General features: G+C 45.3%; 2 protein-coding genes across 13 annotated transcripts in view; one reads left to right on the forward strand and one right to left on the reverse strand.

The window, feature by feature from the left end:
- Window positions 1-944: 944 nt before the first annotated feature.
- Window positions 945-5,388, forward strand: LOC124046544 (creatine kinase, testis isozyme-like). The gene is made up of 8 exons (XM_046367031.1): window positions 945-1,101; window positions 1,810-2,011; window positions 2,851-3,005; window positions 3,140-3,272; window positions 3,784-3,955; window positions 4,248-4,371; window positions 4,524-4,713; window positions 5,089-5,388. The coding sequence occupies exons 2-8, from the start codon at window positions 1,819-1,821 to the stop codon at window positions 5,265-5,267; spliced, it is 1,146 nt and encodes a 381-aa protein (XP_046222987.1). The 5' UTR covers window positions 945-1,101; window positions 1,810-1,818; the 3' UTR covers window positions 5,268-5,388.
- A 71-nt stretch (window positions 5,389-5,459) lies between these two features.
- Window positions 5,460-14,433, reverse strand: part of LOC124046541 (MAP/microtubule affinity-regulating kinase 3-like) — a 37,818-nt gene continuing 28,844 nt past the window's right edge. For 2 of the 12 annotated variants that reach the window (XM_046367028.1, XM_046367025.1), the window contains exons 11-18: window positions 13,915-14,027; window positions 13,672-13,819; window positions 13,354-13,556; window positions 13,127-13,251; window positions 10,893-11,159; window positions 9,343-9,422; window positions 6,512-6,556; window positions 5,937-6,151 (exon numbers count right to left, since the gene is read on the reverse strand). In XM_046367028.1, coding sequence (XP_046222984.1) covers window positions 6,075-6,151; window positions 6,512-6,556; window positions 9,343-9,422; window positions 10,893-11,159; window positions 13,127-13,251; window positions 13,354-13,556; window positions 13,672-13,819; window positions 13,915-14,027 — 1,058 coding nt within the window. In that variant the 3' untranslated portion in view covers window positions 5,937-6,074. Of the gene's footprint in view, window positions 6,152-6,511; window positions 6,557-9,120; window positions 9,175-9,342; window positions 9,423-10,326; window positions 10,354-10,892; window positions 11,160-13,126; window positions 13,252-13,353; window positions 13,557-13,671; window positions 13,820-13,914; window positions 14,028-14,433 lie in introns of all 12 variants that reach the window. The other 10 variants (XM_046367020.1, XM_046367019.1, XM_046367017.1 and 7 more) reach the window with 7 other exon arrangements.

Below are 14,433 nucleotides of genomic sequence, written 5' to 3' on the forward strand. Positions count from 1 at the left end.
TTTAATTGCTATATTGTAATTACTTCGCCACCATAGCCTATTTATTGCCTTAACTCCCTTATCTTACCTCATTTGCACTCACTGTATAGAGACTTTTTGTTTTCTTTTTTTCTACTGTATTATTGACAGTATGTTTTGTTTATTCCATGTGTAACTCTGTGTTGTTGTATGTGTCGAATTGCTATGCTTTATCTTGGCCAGGTCGCAGTTGCAAATGAGAACTTGTTCTCAACTAGCCTACCTGGTTAAATAAAGGTTAAATACAATTTTACAAAATATATATATATATATATATATATATATATGGCTCTAGTTAGGCCAAAGAAGTTCATATAATTTAACATTGTGGAAAAAAATCCCACATTTAAATTCAACTGTTGTTATGTGATATCCGTAGCCAGGCTATACAATAAGAGAAAATGTGTAATTACCAATGATTTATATACACACTAGATTACTTATAAGGGGCGTTATGTTGAAGCCACCGCACCACCATCTCCGCACTCCTCTACACCGTTGTAAAACATATTTGTTTTTGCCACATGTAATATATTACAGACACCTTAATGCATACTTAAAAATTATATTATATGAGCTAAACATAAAAATAACAAATACAAATATTTTCCTTAACGTATTTAGTTTTTAGATTACTAATGTTATTGTCCCCACTATAAAAATAATAAATACTTAAATACGTGTAATTTTGTCAATTTAATTGAAATACTGTAGAATTCCATTCATTCCTATGGAGGCCATTCTGACCATTCTGAAGTGCCAATATGGCCGACCGCTGGCTTCAAAATCTCTCAATGGCCAATACATAGCATCAGCAGCAATCCAGGGTAGATATAGGCTACATCATTAGTAAAGAAAGACCAAAGGAACATATGAAAACTGCAATCTCGTATAGCCTAATAATCGACAAATAGATGGACTACAAATACTGACCAATGGGAGCAGAGTTCGCCTACTATAAAGAACCATCTCCAAGAACATTTTCCACGGGAGAGCCAAATAACACCAGTGATTGCTCGCCACGGTCGGAAAAAATAGGTCTCGTTGTGTCTTCCCCCTAGTAGTGACCAGCCACGGCAGCAGGTAGGACCACTATTTCTACTCGTTCAGGATGACATTCATTGATCAGAATGGCATGTCGTTTTAACCCCAAATCAGCTCATTGTGACTAAGCAAGTACTTGGTTTTTAACAGAGGCGAAATTTTATTGGCTATTTGTGGCCATCCATATTTATTTTTCATATTCTGTGAACATTTCGATAACAATAGACAATGAAAACAATTGTATAACGTCTGTAGCCATGTTCGAGCGCGAGACCCCGTTATTTTGAATATCTTGCTTTAGTCTGTTACAATCTCGCATAGCCTACCCTACATTTTCTTCTTTCAGGGTCTGAGTGATTTGGTTATGATTTCCAACATGATCACACGCATTTACCACTCCAGTCTAGAGCTCTATAAAATAGTTATTCGGATTGGAATGACGATACTGCGCAATCGTTGGCATTTGACTGGAGTTCCATCACTCCACCTCTCCAGAGGACAAAGCATAATTTTTCCTTTATCAACTGCCTGTCGACATCTGCCTATACTCGTCTGATTGTCGTTCAGTGCGGTGACTGCGGTCGGACATCATTGGTGCGGTCGCTACTTTGCAATGCGCATATTCAGCCTTGCACTCGCACGCACCTGATAAAAACCAAGTATTTGACTGAGTTATGTCGTATGCCTATTTGTAGTATTTTCAAGATCACATTCACCAGTTTTTACGCCACTCCGTGTTGCGTCCAGGGATCAGCCATGCCGTTCGGAAACACCCACAACGCGCTAAAGATGAAGTACGCTTCTAGTGAGGAGTACCCAGATCTCAGCCAGCACAATAATCATATGGCCAAGATCTTGACCCCTGCCATCTACGAGCGTCTGAGGAGCAAACAAACGCCCAGTGGTTTTACATTGGATGATGTCATTCAAACCGGGATTGATAACCCAGGTAAATACCCAAGCAGCTTTCAACCATTAAGCCATCTGTTCTGCTTCTTAAATGTGTTTTTAGTGAGGGCATGCCATTTTGTTCTGCATGGTAACCTTGCCGACGGGTAATATAACCCTATGAAAGTATGTCTTCAAGTGGAATGTTGCAGGTATTACATTGGCCTGCATCAGTACCAAACTCTCAAAGCACAATGTGGCATTGATTTGTTTCAGATAACCTTTTTTATTTCTGCTGTTATCCAGCAGGGGTCAAGCATCACTTAGGAATAATACTTATTGGTCAAGCCTACCATACTAATAACTTAGCAATATGGAAATCATCATAGGTTGTCACTGCAATTAGTGATGATCTGGTGACTCCATATGAACTGAAATAGTATAGCCTAACCATTTTTGAGGGGAAATGAGTAGTGTCCATATGCATTTTTTAAGCATAGCAGGTGGCTTTCCCCTTACCCTGTAGGAATGTGTTTTGTTATTGTTCAGCAATGATAAAATGGTCAAACAGACCATCAAGAGGCTGTCTGTTGCCCGAGGAGTTCCCTGACCTAGGCCAGCACAACAACAATATGGCCAAGGTCTTAACCCAGAACATGTTCACCAAACTCAGAGACCAGACCATGCCACCTCCAATGGCTTCACCATAGATGGTGTCATTCAGACAGGGGTTGCTATTCCTGGTAAAACTAACCCATCCGGAGTCTATCGACTCAGCATTTCATCAAGCTCTATACAGGCAAACTATTGAGTGAGGTTGTCGCTGTTTAATCTGTCACGCTCTACAATTAGTTTCCTAATTGAATCCATCCCGGATGAATTTTTCTTCCCCCATTCCAGGCCATCCCTTCATCATGACTGTGGGATGTGTGGCTGGAGATGAGGAGACATACGAGGTCTTCAAGGAGCTGCTGGATCCCATCATTGAGGACAGACATGGAGGATACAAGCCTACAGACAAGCACAAGACCGACCTCAACCCAATCAACCTGAAGGTACTGCCCTTTAAATGGCTCCCTGGTTGACAGTGTTTTGAGACTCATGTTCAACAGTGTACACTGCAGGGAAGTTGACCAGTATTGATAAACACAGAGAATTCAGAACTCAACTTTGGTGTCTGTTTTCACAGGGTGGAGATGACCTGGACCCCAACTACGTCCTTAGCTCCCGTGTCCGAACAGGAAGGAGCATCCGGGGGTTCTGTCTGCCCCCACACTGCAGCCGTGGAGAGCGAAGGGGCGTTGAGAAAATGTCTGTTGAAGGTACTCACCTAAACCCACCCAAAGGGGGCTGGGGCACTGAGTGGATGCCATTCTAGAACGATGCCTGGACCATGATGCAACATTACTGCGTAGAGTCCCCTCTAGTGGTGAACTATGTGAATGTATTTCTACATCTGTTACTGACCGGAAAGGATTGCTTTAGACCAGGGGTGTCTGTCATTTTGCCCGGGAGCTGCATTTGGTTATATTTCCCAGCCGTCAACATTTGGAAAAATTGGTCCTCTTTCATTTTTGGAATTTGATGCTCCCTGAATGAATGTTTAGCTTCAATTTGTGAATATTAGCGAGCTGGACAGTCTCAGACCACTGTCATTTCTATTTGGTTAGTTTTCCCCACCCGCAGGTGGTTTTATTCAAACCACCCGTGGGCCAGATTGGACCCCATCGCTAGTTGTATGGTTGTAACGTGATCACCAGATTCGTGAAAGCCATGTAATGGAGTCTCATCCAGTAACCTCAGACAATGTATCTGACATCTGTTCCTCTGCAGCTCTGGACTCCCTGTCCGGTGACCTGAAGGGGAAGTACTACGCCCTGAAAAACATGACAGATGCCGAGCAGCAGCAGCTGATTGATGATCACTTCCTGTTTGATAAGCCAGTGTCTCCTCTGCTGCTGGCCTCTGGCATGGCCCGGGACTGGCCCGATGGCAGGGGGATCTGGTAAGACAGTGATTTCCCATTCCCAAACTTGATGTCCTCAAAGGCATTACAATTTGGTTTTGTTCTTACTCACGGAAGTCATTCTTACTTTCTACCCTGTCCAACCTATTCAAGTAAATGACTGCCAAAAGGGATAGGAAATGTAGTTACCCTCAAACTAGGTGTTCCTAAATCTTTGTTAAGTCGAAGGGAAAAAGTTCATAATAGTTTATATGCTGGCGGTGGCTTCATAAGCCACTGTCCATGACCTTGTCAGAGGACCATAGAACATTTATTTATTCTAATCTTCAAGGCACAATGATACCAAGACCTTCCTGGTTTGGGTCAACGAGGAGGACCACCTGCGTGTCATCTCCATGCAGAAGGGTGGCAACATGAAGGAGGTGTTCAACCGTTTCTGTACTGGCCTCACAAAGGTGAGAGGGAATATCTGAGGAATACATTCATAAGGCTTTGATAATGAAATATGAATCATAATTTGCCATATTCATGTGTGAAAACACGCTGGCAATGATCAATGTTTGTATTCTTTTTCTTCTTTATTTGACCCCCCAAATCTCTTCCTCAGATTGAAACCCTGTTCAAAGATAAGGGCACTTCATTCATGTGGAACGAGCACTTAGGCTACGTGCTCACCTGCCCATCCAACCTGGGAACAGGGCTGCGTGCTGGAGTCCACGTCAAGATCCCCAACATGAGCAAGCACGCCAAATTCGAGGAGGTACTCAAGAGGCTAAGGCTTCAGAAACGTGGAACAGGTACAGAAAATGTTTAATTACTGAACCAGATACCGAATTTTGTTTGCTGTTCTGTTGCTCAGGGTAACTTACAAGCACATTATGACTGTAAAATGACCAACACTAGCAATAGTTCTAGCATTCCTCTAAAAGGACTATTGTAGCTATGTTAAAGGAGGAAATATTCACCCATTTTGAATTGTATGTTCTCATATGATGCAAAACTCATCATACCGGCTGTATTTCTGCCTGCTTGCACAGTGATGGCTCCGATACACATGGAAACATGAAATGACCCCAGGAATCGATAGAGCATTGCTCAGATGCACCAAAACGATACAATGTTCAAAATGGGTGAATCTTTCTTCAGTCCCTCTTCTGATGTCTCTATTTCAGGTGGAGTGGACACCGCAGCTGTGGGTGGCACCTTCGACATCTCCAATGCCGATCGCCTGGGCTTCTCCGAGGTGGAGCTGGTGCAGATGGTTGTGGATGGAGTCAAGCTGCTGGTTGAGATGGAGAAGAAGCTGGAGAAAGGCCAGTCTATCGACAACATCATGCCTGCCCAGAAGTGAAAAATCTTGCTTCCCTTTGCCATCTGAATGAATGTGTGACACTATCCCGGAATGCACTTACTCTCTCACAAGGTCCTCTATCATTGTGATAGTGGATCTGAAAATAAAAAAACTGTTTCAATCCATGTTTCTTTCTTTCCCATCTTTGATGAAGTTGCACATCCTCAGATTAGAATTTAAATATGCCACGAGTCAAGTTTACAGAATTTTATTGAGACACTGGTGATCTTACCATGTGAGCATTTACATGAACTCCACCTCTTATATATTCTTTGAAGTTAAAGAAATTGTGTATAACAATGTGTGGCTGTCTTGAAAATCAGATTCACTCTGAAAAGGTTAACTTTCATTAGATGACAAATAATATCAAAGACAAATGCTATTTTAGTCAATTTTCTCAGTATGACAAACCATATACAACTCCTGACGACCAGATTATATACTGTAGTTATTAGTAATTCCGTGATTATTGCCACACTCAGTATTTTGTAAAAAAAAAGATTGTACAGCGTATACTTTCTAGATATAGTTTTACCCTTTTTGTTCATAGCTTTAACTCATTGGCGACTTTGGAAGCAATGTTTTTAAAAGCGATGGATGAGCCTGATATCCTCTTGAATCTCACACCATTGAGGGAGAGACGGGGCAGCTTGCACACCTCCATCACCCATTGAACCAAGTTCTGAGCATCGCCATGGACACAGAGCAGCAGGAAACACTCTTGCTGTTCGTAGTCACAATTGTTGGCCTCGAGCACCTTGCGTATCTCCCGCATGATGTCACAAGGCTCCATGGAGCTGGTGGTCCTCATACTCCAAGTGAATCTGAGGGAGCGGGGTTCACTGTCTTTACTTTCCCCTTTCTGATCCCCAGGTACATGGCGACTGGTAGGAAGGAGATAGGAAAAAGTTGAATTCACTAAAGCTGTGCAGTTTACTATCTGTATAACAGAGTATTTACTTCAATCTGCTTTAAAGGGTATTCCATGAATATGCAAGGTGTTGATCAAAGGGTCAATTAGCAGAGCATGCAAAAAACAGATGGTCATGAAGCACCATGTACATTAGGAGTGGCACAACACTCAATGAGGAAACCATAATGATCTGAAATAACCACACCCAGAGACCACATCCATTGGGAAAAGGTGAGGCATGGGTAAACCCTATGAATTGACAGAGTGAACAGATATCAAGCCTATAGTCACAGGAATATCAGGCAACAGAAAGCAACAACCTACACCTCACCTTGAGCTCTCAAATCTCCCGTTTCTTTCAAACTCGGTTGAGACTCTGTGACAGTTGAGGGAGCAGAGCAAGATTAGAAGAAAAGTGGTAAAAAACACTAAATGTGAACTTCCAAAGAGTATTTTGTCATTTCAAGAACAACAGATAACACTGATATATAGTGTGAATATATATTGAAAGATATAACATGTATATTATACGGAGTTATAAAAACAAGAAAGCCACCAAGGTTACTATAACCTCATTATGGAAGTATTGACATGAAATGATCAGTCTCGCTGGTGTTCAAACTTTCTTGCTTCTTTAACACAAAATAAAAACGAGAGCAAAGGAACAAAAAAAGTGCTTAAACAGATGACAGAGCAAGGGGATACAGGAACGGATGACAGAGCAAGGGGATACAGGAACGGATGACAGAGCAAGGGGATACAGGAACGGATGACAGAGCAGGAGGGACAGAGCAAGGGGATACAGGAACGGATGACAGAGCAAGGGGATACAGGAACGGATGACAGAGCAAGGGATACAGGAACGGATGACAGAGCAAGGGGATACAGGAACGGATGACAGAGCAAGGGGATACAGGAACGGATGACAGAGCAATACAGGGGATGACAGAGCAAGGGGATACAGGAACGGATGACAGAGCAAGGGGATACAGGAACGGATGACAGAGCAAGGGGATACAGGACGGATGACAGAGACAGAAGGGGATACAGGAACGGATGACAGAGCAAGGGATGACAGAGCAGGGGATACAGGAACGGATGACAGAGCAATACAGGGGATGACAGAGGGGATACAGGAACGATGACAGAGCAAGGGGATACAGGAACGGATGACAGAGCAAGGGGATACAGGAACGGATGACAGAGCAAGGGGATACAGGAACGGATGACAGAGCAAGGGGATACAGGAACGGATGACAGAGCAAGGGGATACAGGAACGGATGACAGAGCAAGGGGATACAGGAACGGATGACAGAGCAAGGGGATACAGGAACGGATGACAGAGCAAGGGGATACAGGAACGGATGACAGAGCAAGGGGATACAGGAACGGATGACAGAGCAAGGGGATACAGGAACGGATGACAGAGCAAGGGGATACAGGAACGGATGACAGAGCAAGGGGATACAGGAACGGATGACAGAGCAAGGGGATACAGGAACAGAGATGACAGACAGAGCAAGGGGATACAGGAATGGATGACAGAGCAATACAGGGGATACAGGAATGGATGACAGAGCAAGGGGATACAGGATACAGGAATGGATGACAGAGCAAGGGGATACAGGAATGGATGACAGAGCAAGGGGATACAGGAACGGATGACAGAGCAAGGGGATACAGGAATGGATGACAGAGCAAGGGGATACAGGAACGGATGACAGAGCAAGGGGATACAGGAATGGATGACAGAGCAAGGGGATACAGGAATGAAAATGTGTTGAATGATGGTATGACAGCTTGGTGACGTGAAGAGATTCACCCCAACATGACAAAAACAAAATCATACAGTGGAACTACATTCCACACACCCACACGTTTGCACACACAATTATGCTGTGTTCGTAGCCAAGTGGGACGTGGGAATTTACCACATACGACTGGAAAAAATCCACTTCAACAGACCTCAAACTGGAAATTACTAGTGGGAAACTCGTCTATCATCCTGAGGTCACTTCTCTCATCCTGACATCACCTTCTAAATAAATGACCTCGATAACAGCAGTTAAATGCAACAAAACATTATTTATAAAAAGCTATGTTTTTTAAACACTATAATTTGTTTATGATTTACACAGCTTGTTGAGTTAAAATCATGTGAATGATCCAACTGTTTACGACTTCACAACTGGTAAATTCCACTTTGTTACGAATGCAGCATTTGGGTCAGTGCATGCAGACTGGGGCTATTGTGGGAGGACTCATGCGGTCTAGAGGTTGACAGACAGCAGAACAGTCCTACGTTTCTTCTCTCGGCGTGACACTGGATATGTTTAAAGAATTCATATTTCATTTTTAAAATGTAATCTTTGTTTAACTAGTCAGTTAAGAATACATTCTTATGTATTAATGATGGCCTAGGAACAGTGGGTTAACTGCCTTGTTCAGGGGCAGAACGACAGATTTTTACCTTGTCAGCTCAGGGATTCGATCTAGCAACCTTTCGGTTACTGGCCTAACTAGGCTACCTGCCGCCCCAAAGAATAGGGGGGTTGGTTAAAAAGACAATCGGGCAACCAGTCATAGGGCCATTGTAGACAGGGACTGCATACCAGGTCCACAGACCCTAATGAGTTTTGGGCTCCACACATGCAGACTAGCCTTGAAATGATTCTACAGGAGGGTAGAGGAAGTTAGATTCCTGGAGGGGTATTAGTTAGTGGGAAAGATAGCAGCCTCAAGCCAGGGGGATGAGGGACACAAAAAGGTCTGAGACTTTATCTGGGACAGGGAGATGGGTTGGGAGTGTCTGTCACATACACATACTGGAGAGAAGGGAATGTGACTATGTTGGGGTGTGTATACAAATTCCTTCTTTCCACACAGAACTCTGACACACTAACTCTTGTGGGGACATAAGGGTTGAAATGATCCCTTACTCTAGGTCTCCATCTGCGACTTCCTATAATTCTCTATATCTTCCGCTGCTGAATCTGGAAGAAAAAATGGATTCTGAAAAAAGCTTGTATTTTTTTACGGATACATGAAAAGAGAAAGAAACTTGATGTACGACATGATCACAGGCCGATGATGCCAGGATGACAAGGAAGAAGAAAAAGGGGGAGAAAAGAGGGGGAGGGGTGGGTGAACAGAAGACTTACTAAGAGTCTTTGCTCCCTGGGCAGAAGGGACGTTAGGCCCTGATTTGGCCGTCTGCCGTTTGGTCGGGTCAATACTGACCCTGAAGGGAGGAAGAGCAGTGAAAAGGTCCAAGGTTAAAGGGCACAGAAAGGTCAGGGAAACATTGGCACACAGCAGTACAATAGTGAGGAGAAGAGTGAAGGGAGGGAACAGAGAGCAAAGCGCATTGCCTACTACTGAGACAAGAGACTTCCTTCCCTATACTTAAACCAATCGTTTCCAAGATGTTACTCTGTGCAGAAATAAGAATCAACAGAGAAATGAAATGAGTGACAAGGACCTGGCGAATGAAGAAATATGGAAGGGTTGCAAAAGGTGACCACTTCCCGAGATGTAGAACTCCTGGTAGCCACTAGATGTCAGTGTGTCACTTAATCAATATTATAAATTGAAGTTCCCAAAGCCTTATAAACATTCATTCTTATCTTTACACTCTATATCCTGCATCGCCACATCACAAAGTCGATCACATTCCTACCAGCCAGCAAAGTTATTATCGGGAGCATTGGTCACAACTAATAAGATACAGCAAAATCCAAATATGGACATAGATAAAGACAAGTTAGAATAGACAAATAGAATCTGTCTACCTTTCAAGCACAGACCTGTCTACATAAAAAAAACACAAACTTACCTGGAACAACAGCTCAATACAGATTAATCATTACTTTGTGAAAAACAAATCCGAATCAACAGGACTGTCCCCACCGCATGCATTGGAAATTGATTAGTGTCAAGCTTTCTGTTGGCTGTTGATGGATTTTTTAACTGACCGATCGAGAGGGTAACACTGCCCTTACAATCTAACCCATCGTTAACTCCAGAAGCCTAAGGCCAATCACTGTCACAAAACAGAGGTTCTAAGCAGTATGTCAGCTCCAGCTTGTCCTAGTACTGGTTTTAGTTGATTAATTGCACACACTGAAGGTAATAGGGGGTCCTACCTTTTCGTAAACCCAAATGAAATGTTTCTACAACAGAATCAGCAAACACACAGAAACAGTGAAATGAGGCAAGAAACTGAAAGAAGATGATTGGTTGAAACTTGAAATGAGTGAACAGAAACAGGGTGGTTGGAATCAATGGCGAGGAGGAGAAGGTTCAAATGACAGATGTTGATTTCTATTCCTCATGTCAGGTTAGTCTCGGGACAACCCCGAATTGTTGACAGTAGCCTGGCTGCCTGTCTGAGATGTGTTCAATCTACTCCGTCTGGACAAAAATTCAAGTGGGTTTTCCCTGCTGGTTTACACTTGAGGTATGTTTAATTTGATGTCTTTCTCAGACTGGCACTCAGGCTACGTTATCAGTGCTTCTGGAACAATCTATTGTTAGTAGGACTGTGGATGTTCCACTCAATGTGACTCATGATACTAAAAAGCACACCTTTCAAAGCCCACTCAGAAGGATTAAAAACTAACCATATAACTAGATATAGTCATAGTATATTTTAGGGGCTTGGACTCATAGTTGAATTGAGTGGCATGGAGCTGTAGTCCCTGACACCTACCTGCGTGTGAGTTTGGAGGTGAGTTTGGAGAAGAGGTTACTGGAGCCGCGGCTGCGGGTCTGGGAAAGGGGCGCTGTGTCTTGGGACAGGGTGGGTGAGGCTGGGGGCCCGTTGTAGGTGGCCGTGCGGCGCTCCTTCAGCTGACCACTGTGGAAGGTGCTACGGCTCGCCGTGCCTCGTGGGAAACGTAGTCTGTCTGGCGTGGTGGCGCTGGTAATGCTGTGGGTGGATGCCACGGGGTTCCGCTGGCCAGGAGACACGGCCACACTGCAGGGAGGACGGAGGGAAGAGATCAGACGGAGAAGAAAGACAAACACCTGGCTGTACATGCCAGTTCTATACATAGAATCACCAGCTGGGCCATTATCATATCAACAGAACCTTACCTTCAAGTCCTAAATTCTAAAATGACATCTGATCTGTGTCAATAATGTTAATTTAGAGTTATTCTAGTAGTTCACTATAGTGTGATATTGTTGAAGTGAGTTGGAGTCCTAATATCCAGATCGAATATTGTTTGGTGAAACATGGAGTGAATAATACAGGTTTGGATAGTCAAGCCAGAGGTAGGTAGTAGAGCTGCCAGTGCTAGACCAGGACCAGACCAGGGATCACAGGTCCAAGCAGATGATGAAGGAACAATCGGGGAACAGAGGAGTGTGTATAATAAAGGGTGGGGCGGTCTCATACAAGAGGTTAGAGAGAGGGAGAGATGACATCATCACAACGGTTAGAGATGGAGTCCATGAAAGGGATGCATGTGGGAGCCTTGTCATGGGTTAGAGAGGGCCTGAGACAGTGAGACAGGTCTACTCATGGGAGGGTGAGAGGTCAGAAGTCCAGAGTGCAGTGGGAGTGGGGCAGTGTGGCCCAGTCTGAGGGGAAGGCAGACAGGGGGTCAGAGGCCTGGTTCATCAGCTGGACCGAGGTGGACGAGCCAGTCAACACGGGGGCAAAGCCAGAGGACGAGCCAGTCAACACGGGGGCAAAGCCAGAGGACGAGCCAGTCAACACGGGGGCAAAGCCAGAGGACGAGCCAGTCAACACGGGGGCAAAGCCAGAGGACGAGCCAGTCAACACGGGGGCAAAGCCAGAGGACGAGCCAGTCAACACAGGGGCAAAGCCAGAGGACGAGCCAGTCAACACGGAGGCAAAGCCAGAGGACGAGCCAGTCAACACGGGGGCAAAGCCAGAGGACGAGCCAGTCAACACGGGGGCAAAGCCAGAGGACGAGCCAGTCAACACGGGGGCAAAGCCAGAGGACGAGCTAGTCAACACGGGGGCAAAGCCAGAGGACGAGTCAGTCAACACGGGGGCAAAGCCAGAGGACGGAGGGAGGAAGTAGAGAAGCGGTGGTGAGGAAGTAGAGAAGCGGTGGTGAGGAAGTAGAGAAGCGGTGGTGAGGAAGTAGAGAAGCGGTGGTGAGGAAGTAGAGAAGCATTGGTGAGGAAGTAGAGAAGCATTGGTGAGGAAGTAGAGAAGCGGTGGTGAGGAAGTAGAGAAGCGATGGGGGGAAGTAGAGAAGCAATGGGGGGAAGTAGAGAAGCGATGGGGGGAAGTAGAGAAGCGGTGGTGAGGAAGTAGAGAAGCGGTGGTGAGGAAGTAGAGAAGCGGTGGTGAGGAAGTAGAGAAGCGGTGGTGAGGAAGTAGAGAAGCGGTGGTGAGGAAGTAGAGAAGCGGTGGTGAGGAAGTAGAGAAGCATTGGTGAGGAAGTAGAGAAGCATTGGTGAGGAAGTAGAGAAGCGATGGGGGGAAGTAGAGAAGTGGTGGTGAGGAAGTAGAGAAGCGGTGGTGAGGAAGTAGAGAAGCGATGGGGGAAGTAGAGAAGCGATGGGGGGAAGTAGAGAAGCGATGGGGGAAGTAGAGAAGCGATGGGGGAAGTAGAGAAGCGATGGGGGAAGTAGAGAAGCGATGGGGGAAGTAGAGAAGCGATGGGGGGAAGTAGAGAAGCGATGGGGGAAGTAGAGAAGCGATGGGGGGAAGTAGAGAAGCGATGGGGGCGAAGTAGAGAAGAGGTGGGGGGAAGTAGAAGAAGAGCACAACATTGAGGATATTTCTCCCCTGAAGGCCTGGTCTTGTTTTTCTTCAATAACTTCTCTCAATTTTAACATTATTGATACACATTGTTCTCTCCTCTGTGCCCCTGGGGGGAGGAACAGTGAAGGTGCTGTGTTGAATGCTGATTCCATGTGGAAAACACAGGGAACACAGTAAAATTCTAGCCTGTTCCTTACCTGTTCTCCTTCCCATTGGGAATGACAGAGAGACAGTCCATAGCGTTCCTGTCGCTGCACACATACGTGTTTCTCCTCGTCATCCCGTCAGATCCAGTGTTATTCTGCAGGGTGGAACAGAAACTCTGAAATCACAAATCATCAAATCGGAATGGAGGATTCATCCCCACTTCAACTGTAAGAATATGTTATACAATTGATAATGGGATGGAATAGCAGACACTCACGTTGGGAACAGTGGTAACCCCCTTCCTGCCATTGGGAATATCAGCGTTGTTTGGGTTGTTGGCGTTCCCCATCAAGGGGCTGGGTGGGGGGACACAGCGCCCCCCGGGGACACTGCGCCCTCCCTCCTCTTTGATGTTGTTTTCGGCCGTGCTGGTCTGACTCCTCTTAGGGTGTCCTGAACCTGGGGGAACATTCTGACCCACTGGAGAAGAGAGAGAAAACGAGGAAGAGAGGAAATGGTAGAGCTGAAACGCATTTGTCAAAGATGAGAATTCCCTCTAAATGGTTGTTAATGACTGACTGATAAAGTGTCTCACCCTGATCACTGTAGCGTCTCTGTTTCTGGTTGGAGGAGGCGCTCCGCTGGACTTTGAGGTGTGAGGGGGACTGGCCATTGAGCTCGCTGGTGGGCCTGGGTTTAGCCAGGGACAGGTTGCTGCTGGAGGTTGAAACACTGGGCTCCAGCTAGGTCAAAGGTTACACACACACACATTAAAAAAATTGGACACTAATGGATATACTAAGCACTAGACCACAACTATCCATAGTGTTGCTCTGACCTCAGAAGACTTCCTCCCCAGCAGTAGGTAGGTGGCAGTGATCTCATCATACTTCATCTTGGCCAGAGACTCCTGGATCTCCTCTGGAGAGAAGCCCATCCCCACCATTACATCTGGAACAGTACAGAGACATGAGTTCACATATACAGCCCTGGCCTCCACAAGCATTGTCAACAACTGTCTTATTTTAAGGGACCTATCATTTAAATGAATTGACCCCCAATCCTGCAGCCCAAAATGGCTGCCATAATACCAGAAAGGTTTTTATTCGCCAGTATCAGCAACCAATCGCAGCCCACATCCTTAGTGTGTTCTACATAGATATAAACAACTCATAAGCAATTATGCACACTTGCTCCTTTTTCACCATGACGACAAGAGATCTTTCACCACTTAATAAATGTAGCAGCAACCTCATCATGCGAGTGAGTCATTGCATTCTAGCTCAGGTGTCATCACCCGGCCCCCCTCCTCCCTCTCACCCCATCCGTCAGCAGAGGAGGACAGGTGATGCAAGCA

This window comes from Oncorhynchus gorbuscha, linkage group LG10, assembly GCF_021184085.1.
Source record: "Oncorhynchus gorbuscha isolate QuinsamMale2020 ecotype Even-year linkage group LG10, OgorEven_v1.0, whole genome shotgun sequence".
Classification (NCBI taxonomy): Eukaryota; Metazoa; Chordata; class Actinopteri; order Salmoniformes; family Salmonidae; genus Oncorhynchus; species Oncorhynchus gorbuscha.

Coding starts and splice junctions, on each gene's coding strand:
- LOC124046544 (XM_046367031.1), top strand. CDS start 1,819: ATGCCGTTCGGAAACACCCACAACGCGCTAAAGATGAAGTACGCTTCT. Junction 2,012..2,850: donor AACCGGGATTGATAACCCAG/GTAAATACCCAA, acceptor CCCCCATTCCAG/GCCATCCCTTCATCATGACT. Junction 4,372..4,523: donor TCTGTACTGGCCTCACAAAG/GTGAGAGGGAAT, acceptor TCTCTTCCTCAG/ATTGAAACCCTGTTCAAAGA.